Source organism: Ailuropoda melanoleuca, chromosome 4, assembly GCF_002007445.2.
Source record: "Ailuropoda melanoleuca isolate Jingjing chromosome 4, ASM200744v2, whole genome shotgun sequence".
Taxonomy (NCBI): Eukaryota; Metazoa; Chordata; class Mammalia; order Carnivora; family Ursidae; genus Ailuropoda; species Ailuropoda melanoleuca.
Window position 1 is genome coordinate 21,032,182 of NC_048221.1, and position 12,404 is coordinate 21,044,585.

Sequence of the window (12,404 nt, forward strand, 5' to 3'; positions counted from 1 at the left end):
GCAGCCTGCGAGGACCCACGTGTCCTGTGCTAATATGCAGACACTTGCCGTCCTAGATGACGGGGGCTTTCCCATAAACCCATAAGCCGTGACACGGACTACAAAGCAGAACTGAGCTGTTGGCTCCCTCCTCGCAGCCCAGTGAATGGGCAGGGCAAGAGCCACTCCAGGAGGGGGGAGGTGATAAGAGGGCCCACCCTTCCCTCCACAGAGCCCGGACAGAAGGGTGGCTTTTGGCCAGGAGCCACAGCCCGGGCTTTTGTTTGCAGGTTGGGAGGAGTATCCAAACAGCCCCTTTCACAAGCTCCCTTCTGCCTCCTCCCTGCACTGGGAACAGCAAGGCACACTAGCTCGGGAAGGAATGAGGCCTCCAGGTGCCGCTTTCAATCTGGAAACGCTGAGCCTGCTCCTCTGGCAAAGGCGGAGAGCAAGGAGAAAGGGAAGCCTTGTTCAGCGGGTGCGGGCTCCGTGGCTCTCCACCCTTATCCGTGCCTGAGCACAGAGCCCACCATCCACTGTCCTTCTTTCACGCCTCATGCCCTGTAAGAAGACACAGCAGCTCTGCTGTGAGCCAAACCACAAGAGGACTCCCCTCCCCACCTCCCCTCATCTTCCCACAGCCCAGCACCTGGGAAACAGTAACAATCTACAGGTAGTCTTCCTGCCGGGCGCCCTAACTACGTGATCCTTCCCCCTTTTTATGGAAGAAAAATTCACATAACACTGAGCATTTTAACCATTTTAAAACATACAACTCAGTGGCTTTTAGTACATTCACATTGTTGTACAACCACCGCCGTTATTTCATTCCAGAACACTTCCATCACTCCAAAAGGAAATTCTGCGTCCATTAAACAGTCACTCTCCGCTCCTCCACACCCTGGCAATCAAACCCAGCTTTGTCTCTACGGACTTGCCTCTTCTGGACACAGCATATTAATGGAATCATGCATTTGGTGGCCTTTTGTGTCTGGCTTCGCCCACTTAGCATAATGGTTTCCGAGTTCATCGTGCCATGGCAGCTATCATTGTCATGGCTGAGTAATATTCCGCTGCACACATATGCCACATTTTGTTCATCCCATTCATCAGGTGATGGACATCTGGCTTGTTTCCACCTTTTGGCTGTGGTGAATAGTGTTGTTGTGAACATCTGTATACAAGTTGTTTGAACACATTTTCAATCTTCTGGGTATATGCCTAGGCGCAGAATTGCTGGGCATACGTCAGTTCTATATTTAACTTTTCGAGGAACTGCCAAACTCTTTTCCACAGTGGCCGCACCATGTTACATTCCCACCAGTGACGTGTGAGAGCTCCAATTTCTGCTCATCCATGTCAACACTTGTTATTTTCTGGGTTTTTTTGATAACAGCCATCCTAACAGGTGTAAAGCAGTATCTCATTGTGGTTTTGATTTACATTGGTCTAATAATGGATGATAATGGAGCATCTTTTCATGTGCTTATTGGCTATTTGTTTGGATATCTTCTTTGGAGAGATGTTTACTGAGGTCCTTTGCCCCCTTTTTGGGTACTCTGTCTTTTTGTTCTTGAATTGTAAGAATTTTTTATATATTCTAGAGTAACCCCTTTATTTGATATATGATGTCATGTGGTAAGGGGCTGTGTAAGGAGGAACCTGGAGGTGGGTTGGACAAAGGGGAATCCCAGAGCCCTGGTGGGGATCACCTGCTGATATGAGGTGCTGTTGCTCTTAGACCTCTCACACAGACACTGACAAAGAATGTACCAGAGAAGAGCTCTCTGAAGTCTTTCATAAGAAAGCAAATAAACTCAGGGGCGCCTGGGTGGCTCAGTCGTTAAGCATCTGCCTGTGGCTCAGGGCGTGATCCCGGAGTTCTGGGATCAAGCCCCACATCAGGCTCCTCTGCTAGGAGCCTGCTTCTTCCTCTCCCATTCCCCCTGCTTGTGTTCCCTCTCTCACTGGCTGTCTCTGTCTCTGTCAAATAAATAAAATAAAATCTTAAAAAAAAAAAAAAAAAGAAAGCAAATAAACTCAGAATGGGCCTTGCTGACCCAGGATGTATCCTGGGTGGGAGCATCAGAGTCATAATGCCAAGTGTCCTTCCCAAAGGAGTCAACCGATAACTGGGCATCTCCAAGGCCTCCCATCCTATTACGGAGAGTGTATCAAAAACATGATGAATGCGGAGAACTGTAGTTCCAGATCTAATAAAACATGGCAAAAATTATCACAAATAACTCCTCTAAGATACACAACTATTTGCAAACTGCTTTTAGGAGGCACTTCTCATTCTTATAATATTGATTTGAAATCTACTTTTTCTGTGTTTCACAAAAATACTTGTAGTTTTTGCTCAGGACATGGGAAAGACTTTCACATAAATCGCTACTAAAACTTTTAACTTACATTTGTATACATTAAGAAAAATAACAAACTGCTTCGTACTATAAGCTGTTCCAGTAACTATGTGATCTTAGGTTTCATTTTTAAAATGAGCACTGTACTCTAGTAGTACTCTCATTGGAGCTAGGGATATGAACTAGAACTAGAACGTGGGATGGCAACGAGGCCAGACCTGCCGGAAGTGAGAGCGTGCCTGCCAGGACTTGGTTCCTGTGCCTCTGCATTGTGTGAGATTGCAGTGCAAGTTCCAAACAGACTTGGCAGAGTTTCCTCCTATTCTGAAAACACCTGATTGAAATCCAGGGAAAATCGCACACATACAATTCGATTCCCACCCTACCCCCTTACTGCTTTTTTCCCTCCTCCATTAGACAGTAAGACAATCAAAGATGAGTTTGGTATGGGCTTGCCCACAGAACATCTAAAGGAGTCGTTATGTTTGACAGCAAGGCCTAGTGTGGGGTCCTCGCCAGGCCCCTGCGGACGTGGAACAGGATGGACAGCCAAAGGACAAGCGCTATCAAGAATATATTTCTAGAGCTTCTAGCCTGCCTCACATGCATGAGTACTGCAAATGTAAACCACATAGTAATGGGAACAAGAAGAAAAAAATCAAATGGAGAAACATCGATTAAACAAAAGTGAAAAGCCGTAACTCCTACCTGGGCCAAAGAGAAAATGTATAGCCCCCAGTGAGGCAACCACAGCACAAGAAAAGCTGTCAGGACACTCTTGAGGATGACGGACAGGCTCTCGGCAATCACCTGCAGAAACATGGTAAAGGGTGCACTTTACGTTATTAAAAACTAAAGATGCACAGGAATGACGAATAGGAAACTGGGATAGTGGTTACCCTGGCAGCGAGGATTGGGCATAGGGTTAGACCCAGCACCAATAATGTTCTAGTTGGGCTGGACGGTAAGTTCATGGATCTTCAATATACTATCCTGTTTTAAGATTCATACATATGCTATATATTCTTTTGTACATATCAAATTATATATTTTGAAAGATGAAAAGTTAATATTAGTATACAATTAAAAAGAGAATCACTAGAAAAATCTGAAAAATCTTTACAGCCCTTACATTCTTATCTAGATTAATAACTTGTCTATTAGTAAACCTATTATTCATTAATAGTACAGCAGAGGTAAACTTACGCCCAACCCATCTGCCAAATTTCAAGGGAATGAACTAGACCAATCATGTTACCTTTTTCCAAATATCTTTTTAGATGCAAATCTGAAAAAAATCATTCACTCCTAGAAAACATTTCTAAGAAACCACTCTTTCCCTTATTCTTCACATTTTTCATCAAAGCAGAAGGCACACTGACCTTGAGTTTGACAAACATCTGCACTTGTGCCAAGACCCAGAAGGGCTCTCCCAGAAGCTCTACCACGGCTGAAAGGCCAAACAACACCACTCCAGTTCCATAGTGGGGGACGACATTAGGGTCAGGCACTTCAAGCAACTGTAACCACACCCAGCCCAGGAGCAAGGACCAAAACACACCCAGCGGGACTCTAGAAAAGGGAAAAAAATGTTTTTTAATATGCTAGATATAAAAATAAATATATATTAAAATAGTAGCAGTGAACAGAAAGGAAATATAATCATAAAAACAGCTACCACTTATTAAGGCACTTCCTACACACCAGACACTCGGATCTACCCCCTTTACCTCTTGGACACCTCACAATGATCCTGTCATTATCCCCATTTAAGTGATGAGGAACTAAGACTGATGACAAACATTGGAAAATCTGGCCAAGGTCATGGACAGCTAGTCAAGAGCAGAAGCAGGACCCGATCCCCATCTAACGCCAAACCCTACACTCCTATCCACTGTGTTAAGCTGACGAGATAAGCAAAATTGCTGGAAAGTACATGCCTGTTGTCTGCACCTCAAATGACTTAAAGATGGTATCCAGTTGGTTCTTGCACCCAAATAAGCAACAGTCCAGTGCACTATGTCCCTTTGCATGTGCACCACAGAGCACTTCAATATGACTGAGTAGTTAACTCAAATAAAATGAACACCTACCAGCCTCATGACAGTCATTTCCATGAGGCAAGAAGGAGTTATGTAAGGCAGCACTGAGAAAAAAACCTCAAGCACCAGCCCTCCCTGCAGGGATCTAACTGCAGAAGAGCCATTACAAATTTTAGCTGATGTACTTGGCCTTCAAGAATATTCTAAAAGGCTCAGAACTCAAATCAACCTAACAAAATTGAAGAAAGATATAATGAAAGCCCTAAAAGGCTTTCAAAAAATACTAAGTGGTTGTTAAAAGCTCAGAAAAGACTACAGGGGGAAAGATTAGGAATAAAGAAGATGGCCCAGGCCCATTGGGGCCCAGAATGGGCATCAGGAATGGCAGAAACAATTTCCCAAGAGGGTAGACACAGGGCTAGAAACCCGGCCTGAAACCCCCACTCGGAGCTCTTGGCCGTCCACAGAGAAAACAGCCAACAAACTCCTTCCACATGGACGCCCTCTCCCTCCTGTCCCATACCCAGTCCCCAGAAGCCCCCCATGAAACCAAAGCTGGAGACAATTCAGCTTGGGGCAAGGGTTGCTGTTTCACCTATAAGACTTAGGGCACTTGCTTTCGCACTGTCTCCTGCCGGAGCACAACTCACGTTAGCCACAAGAGGTTGAAGGTCTGGCTCCAGTCTCGCTGGGGGCTCCCACTCAGACACGCTCTACGGAAGGCCTCTCTGGCCAGGAAGATGGTGGTCGAGTACAGCAGTGTTAGCCTGTAAAGGAAAAACAGACATCAATAATGACTCTAGTTTTTTTCTTTCATGGAGAGAATTTCTGAGATTTTGCCAGTGACAGGAAAACAAAGTCTTGGGGCATAAATCACTGGTGGTGATGTGAAGGGCCGTGAGTTCCTACAGAGCCCCGTACTAATCTGATCCATGTGAACGACAGAGTTAGGAACTGAACAAGGGACACCTGAGAGTGTGCCCACAGAGCATTATGCCAGGACAGACACTGCCACAGTGGCCCCCCAAATCTAATGCTTCACAGCTGGAGGCAGAGGTGTGGCTCTGACCATAAGGAGGAGAAAAGGACAAGATATGACTGCACACAGCAAGGGGACCTCTTGGTCACCCTGAGACTGGTGACCCATCAGTTCTTGTAAGAGAAGCTGAGGCTCTACTGAGTGGAAGCTCTGGCCAAAAGCATCTCAGGACAGGCAACAGACTTGTTACAGAGGTCACTGCAACCCAGGTCAGCAAGGCTTGTCTGCATACTTCCGGGGTGGCCGGTAGCTACGTGGACCCTCCTGCACCTGGGTGAGCGGTAGCTGTGGTTTTCCCTCATCAACAGGCTGTGGCTGATGAAGCCAGAGTGGGGACAGCCCAGGGCTAAGGTCTGTCTGAGGTTGTCCAAGGATCATGCTGCTACCCAGTGCTTCCGTCTGCCACTGCCAATGAGGAGACTGAACCATATGTTAAGTAGGGGGCAGGCCAGACCATGGTTGTCAAAGCAGAGACCTGCCAATCTGGAGGAGAACAGATGGCAAGAGGCCCAAACTGTTTTTAAATCTGAGCACCTAAGAGAAGATTTGGTCCTCTTCCTTCCTGCTTTAAAAAAAATTTTTTTGAAGATTTTATTTATTTATTTGAGAGACAAAAAGAGAGAGACAAGCAGGGGGAGGGGGCGGAGGGAGAAACAGACTTTCTGCTGAGCAGGGAGCCCCACATGGGGCTCTATCCCAGGACCCCAGGACCATGACCTGAGCTGAAGGCAGACCCTTAACTGACTGAGGTGCCCCCTTTTTAAAAATTGTTTTGAAGATTTTATTTTTAAGTAATCTCTACAGCCCACATAGGGCTCAAACTCACAGCCCCAAGATCAAGAGTCACGTGCTCCACCCACTGAGCAGCCAGGCACCCCTCCTCCCGCTTTTAAAACAGTATTTCTTGGGGCGCCTGGGTGGCACAGCGGTTAAGCGTCTGCCTTCGGCTCAGGGCGTGATCCCGGCATTATGGGATCGAGGCCCCACATCAGGCTCCTCCGCTATGAGCCTGCTTCCTCCTCTCCCACTCCCCTGCTTGTGTTCCCTCTCTCACTAGCTGTCTCTATCTCTGTCAAATAAATAAATAAAATCTTTAAAAAAAAAACAAAAAAACAAAAAACAGTATTTCTTAAAGTATGGTCCCTACTTTAAAATTACCTGAGGAGCTTGTCAAAATACTGATTCCTGGGCCCCTCCTCAGTCCCACCTAGTGCAAAACTCCCCAGATGATTCCTTTGCCCGTCAAAGTTTGAGAACCTTCTCCAAGCTCTGAGAACAGAGCCCAGAGCATATGTCTGGTGGGTATTCGATGTGAAATGCTGTCTGGAACACACTGTCTTGTTTAACAGGACGTGAAGATCCACCTGAAAGCTGAGCTATTCTGAGCACTCCCATCACTTCATATACCTTTGTGTCATTTGTGAATACAGAATACGTGTGGGTGCCCTTGAACAGAAAGAAGAGCAGAAGAAACAAAATGGAGCCTAAAAGACAAAGCAAGGCAGCTTTCTAAGAGCCGCCGAGGGACTCATGACAAGGACTCCAGCTCTCACCCTAACTACCATTTTCCAATTATAAAATTCACCGAGGGGGGAAGGCAGCCAGCTCCAGCCCTGCGATTATGAAGCACACCCTCACGTACTGCAGAACCCCTGCTTCCTTCGCTGTCAGCAGGACAAGAACACAGGGTTATACCTGACACAGGGTTTGCAAGGAATTACTCCCACTCCTCTCCTGGGTTCTCAGAGTAGGCAAACCGAAACAGCTGGCAGAGAAATGTGCATTTGGAGGCCGCTAATGGAAGACACTCCGTGGGGCCATTAAAAGCAACATCGCGAGCTCATTCCCCTGCCCCGGCGTGCTCTTCTCAGCCCCCGGCTAAAACACTCTGCTTCTGGGAAAGGTCCAGGCTTCTAAAACCCGAGGCTGACACACAGGTGCCCTGACTAGGGATGTGAGTTGTGGGCAATGCCAGGGCACATCCCTTCTTACCTTACATTCACTATGCCAACGATTTCCTTTGACAGGAAGCGAAGAATAAATGCATTCAAGACAAAGGTGATCAATCGAAACAACACCTACAGAAAAAGAGGAAAATTACATGAGAGTGAATTATGTTGGGAATATTTATTTGTGAAACGAAAACAATGTGGCTGGTCTTCCTAATAACATACTGACATACGGCAGCTTTGCCCTCTCAAAAACATGCCACCCGTCTGCATTTCTTCTGAAATTTCATTCCTTGGGGTCCCTTGGCACTCCTGTGCGATGGTCAAAGAACCCACAAAGGCACTTGGAAGGCTAATTTCTTGATAGGAGGGAGGCCCTGACATATTCGGTGAATTTCTTCGGGTTCAAAGTTAAGCACTCCAGAAGAAGAAAATTCTAGTTAGTGCTTTACATTGGCCCTCCCTCCAACCTGTTTAGAAATAGCACACACTTAGCAAGTGAGAGCCCACAGGGTATGGCAGAATCTCTAGGAATCCCAGGGTCTAATTTCTCTTTCTTCTCTGCCTAGTAATATCTGGGGATTCTGATAATAACATTTAATCTCTTTGAACTTGTTTTTTCAATTAGAAAAGAAAAAAGGCTGTATTTATTTACTACATATTTGCCACTTTCCTGAGGGGAGTTGAAAAAAAAAACTTTTTTAATTTGAGTACAGGGGCGCCTGGCTGGCTCAGTCAGTAGGGCATGTGACTCTTGATCTTGGGGTTATGAATTTGAGCCCCAAGCTGGGTATAGAGATAACTTAAAAATAAAATCCTTAAAACAATTTTTGAGTACCATTGACACACAGTGAAGTAACTTGCAGTAAATGATAACTGCAAACAATAAGATAATATAAAATGGGGAAAGGGAGGGGCACCTGGGTGGCTCAGTCATTAAGCATCTGCCTTCAGCTCAGGGCGTGATCCCGGAGTTCTGGGATCGAGCCCCGAGCCCCATGTCAGGCTCTTCTGCTGGGAGCCTGCTTCTTCCTCTCCCACTCCCCCTGCTTGTGTTCCCTCTCTCGCTGGCTGTCTCTCTCTCTGTCAAATAAATAAAATAAATCTTAAAAAAAAAATGGGGAAAGGGAGACAGAGTCCAGCTATTGCCATTCGAAGGGGATATATCCCAAGATTTCAAACCTGTCAATTCAAGAAAACTATCTGAGCAAAGAATTCTTCCAGGATACAGAGAAGAACAGGGTGCTAAGTGGGGATGCTAAAGGGGGACGTTGACCAGGTGCAAACCTCAGCCCCCCCTCTGCTTCCAGGTAGCACGGCTACCTGGTAACTCAAGTGCGCTCCACAGCAAATGACAAATGACTCTCAGAGTTACCTGTGAACAGCTGCAATTTGGTCGTTTTTTTGAGAGAGAGCACACACGCCCTTGTGTGGGGGTGAGGGAAAGAGAAGGGAGCAGAGGGAGAGGGACAGAGAGAATCTTAAAATCTTAAGCAGGTTCCACACCCAGCGTGGAGCCGGACACGGGGCTCGATCTCACAACCCTGAGATCATGACTTGAGCCAAAATCAAGAGTTGGACGCTTAACTGACTGAGCCTCCCAGACACCCCTCAACAGCTGAAATTTGAAAGATTCAATCAAAATATGCCAATGGGCCATGACGGCTTGAAAATCTCTGGTAAAAGGTATGACCAAAAACAGACAGTACAGTGTTAACACTGTCCGTGTCTGTAACCCTAGAGTGTCACAGAGCAACAAAGTCTCCAAAGCCAAGACATCACCATCTTAACCTTTATGGAGTCAAAGGTGGACTTTTGGGAGTCTGCTGAAAGCTCTGTAGCTCTCCTTGGAAACATGCAGATACATATATACCAAATTCTTGGCTCAATCTTAGACGTTCAAAGCCATTTCATGGAGCCCTGAATGGAAAAAGCACTCGGCTCAGAGTCTCAAATTATCCTTTAGCTGTTAAACCCATCATCTCCTAACTCATAGCTATGAGTCTCAATTTCCTCCTGTGAGGCGAGGCTACCTATCTCATAGGGTTAGTAACAAGGATCAAACAAGATCGTGAAGGTGAAAGCATTTTTTGAAAAATACATACAAATGAAAGACATTAATACTTTCATGATGACCAGCTCAGAATTAAGACAGAGAATAAGCTCTCGAATTATTGCAGAATACAACTTAATTGCAAAGCTACCTCAATTGTCTGCATTGTAATTCGATAACGCATACAAGATTAAACATACAGGGATTAAAACACTCAGGAAGCCTAGATTATGGCTACAGTTTTCAAATGACGCACACATTTATGCTAACTTAAAAGTCAAAGTTAGGGGTGCCTGGGTGGCTCAGTCATTAAGTGTCTGCCTTCGGCCCAGGGCATGGTCCCAGGGTCCTGGGATCAAGCCCCACATCGGGCTCCCTGCTCTGCTGGGAGACTGCTTCTTTCTCTCCCACTCCCCCCGCTTGTGTTCCCTTTCTCCCTGGCTGTGTCTCTCTCTGTCAAATAAGTAAATAAAATCTTTAAAATAAATAAATAAATAAAATAAAAGTCAAAGTTATCATTGTCTAAGAAAATGTCTCAGGCTATATCTCTATCTCCTAATTGGTTTGAAGAAAGGGTTGAGTTAATGAAGCTCTGAAGGTGCTCATGCTAGGCAGTATTTGCTCCACATAGTGGCCCTTATTAGCAACACAATCTTCATGTAACTTTGTAAAGGACTTTAGAGTTTATTTTCTTATATTAAAAATGAGGGATTTATTACATGCATCATATATACATTGTGGGTTTTTTTAAAATCGTAGTTAACACAGTGCAATATTGGTTTCTGGAGTAGAATTCAGTGATTCATCCCGTACACACAACACCTGGTGCTCATCACAGGGGCTCTCTTTAATACCTATCACCCATCTAGCCCATCCCCCACCCACCTCCCTCAAGGGCTTTGCAGTTTAAAAAAAGGTCTTTCACAACTGTTAATCATTTGACCCTTCAAAGCAACTTGGTAAATGCACAGGAAGCAAGTTAAGACTCAGAGCAAAGACATTTGCCCAATGTCACACAACGATCATATGACCCAGCTTCACTTTACAGGTAGGCCACCTGACTCCTGGTCCATTGTATTTTCTGCTTAGATGTGGTCTGTTTTTTTTTATGAAGCCACCCATCATGGGTGGTATCATCAAAGCCTGAACAATCAGCACTGTGGATAAAGCACTGAACTCAGTTATTTCCGTTGTGGAATAGAAGAAAAAAAACTTGGTAAACTCAGGGTTCACCTACTTTAGGGTTAGGTGAATGTTTATTAAGCACGTGTCTTGTGCAAGGAACTCTTCTACGTGCTTTATGTGATTATATCATTTCATCTCTATAATGACCATCTTAAAAATCCTTATTACCATAATAAAAATACCTAACATTTACTAAGTACTTATAATGAGCCAGGCACTTAACAGTCCTGCCATCTAATCTTGCTAATGACCCTGTGAGGTTGCATTATTGTTCTCATTTAAGATGAGGAAAACTGATGCTCAAAGTAAAGCGATTTTTCACAAGGCCAGGGATCTGCCAAGTAACGAGGACTAAACGACCTTAAGTGTGCCCGTCGTCTCTTGTAATATCCAAGTGAAACGCTGCCTGTAAAATAAGGGGGAGGGTGGATTCAGGACTCCTCTGAGTAAGGGCTGAATGGTTCAAGAGTGCAACACAGAAAAATTGAGCCTCTTGACTTAGAATGACCAGCTCCTGGGGTTAAAACAGTATTTAGAGACCATTTGGACCAGTTGGCATGTACCTTATCTGACAGATGATGAAAATTAGGGCCAAGAAGGGGAAGTGACTTATCCAAGGTCACATAGCCAGAAGGAAAATGCAGCCAATGTTTACTAAGTGCATACAAAGAGTCAGGTACAGCATTAAGTACAATTATCTGAATGACTCCAGTCAAGCCTCATAGGAACTTTATGAGCTAGATACTCTTATGACCCCAATTTTCCGATGAGGAGCTGAGGCTTAGCATAAGTCCTCTGTCTTGGGTCATACACCAAGCATAAGGCAGAACCAGGATTCCTACACCTAGGTATCTTTTTCTTAGTTATGCCATACTGTCTCTCTGAACTCAGTGGGAGTCAGAGCGTTTGAAAACGGTGTTTGAGGGTCAGCGATGGGGCACGGAGAAAGTGAACTCCTTCCCTTGAAAGCATCAGATTCTAGAGCACCAAAGGCACCCCTGCCACCTGACCCGACACCTACTACCATATGGGAAATACAACGCTCAGAACGAAAAGTGACTTGTTTGCAGCCTCCCAGCCAAAGCTCTGCACTCCAGGCCCAGGCGCCCCTTCGCCGCCGCCACCGCCTCCTGTCCAACCCCTCTATAAGTGGGGTCCACGCTGGGACTCGGAGTGCCCCGGGGCGCGCACTCAAGGGCCCCAGGTCCGCCTCCCCGTGCATTCCGGCTGCAGGTCGGGCTGGGGCCGGCCGGGCAGAGAGTACCTGCAGGAGCAGACCCGAGGAGGCCAGGCGGGCCGCTTGACCCAGCACCTCCCGGCTGCCCATAGCTTCGGCGCCCGGGTTCGGTCACCGGGAAACGCACCGCCAAGCAGCCTCGTCGCAAGGAGAGAGCGTCACGGAGAGGCTCGCCCTCTGATTGGTGATCTTGGGGCAGCGGAGGCGGAGCACGAGAGGTTCTGGTCCTTTAAGTGGCCGGCTTGAGTGACGTCAGTGTGCCCGCGCCGCATCTCGTCTCTCGTTTGGGTTGAGCTTGTGAGTCCTCTGTCCCTGCCCTTCTCCCTCCCAAATAGGTTAAGAGAAGGTGGTAAAGTAGCCAAAGCCCCTTCCCTGAGGCTCTCAGCCTACCAACCAAGAGACACTCATTTCTCCGGCGTCGTTCGTAAGATTCTTGCCGTTTGGCCTTGGTTTAGAAAGTTGCGCCACAGTCCCCGGAATTAGGCAGGACGGGATTGGTCAGCATTTTACACAGAAAGGACAGAAGGACTGGAAGTTAAATCAGCATTTTCACG

General features: G+C 46.1%; 1 protein-coding gene across 2 annotated transcripts in view; it reads right to left on the minus strand.

The window, feature by feature from the left end:
• Nucleotides 1-12,002, minus strand: part of RFT1 (RFT1 homolog) — a 47,490-nt gene extending 35,488 nt beyond the window's left edge. For both annotated transcript variants that reach the window (XM_034658468.1, XM_011224614.3), the window contains exons 1-5: nt 11,878-12,002; nt 7,419-7,504; nt 5,038-5,154; nt 3,728-3,917; nt 3,054-3,155 (exon numbers count right to left, since the gene is read on the minus strand). In XM_034658468.1, coding sequence (XP_034514359.1) covers nt 3,054-3,155; nt 3,728-3,917; nt 5,038-5,154; nt 7,419-7,504; nt 11,878-11,940 — 558 coding nt within the window. In that variant the 5' untranslated portion in view covers nt 11,941-12,002. The remainder of the gene's footprint in view (nt 1-3,053; nt 3,156-3,727; nt 3,918-5,037; nt 5,155-7,418; nt 7,505-11,877) is intronic.
• Nucleotides 12,003-12,404: the final 402 nt, after the last annotated feature.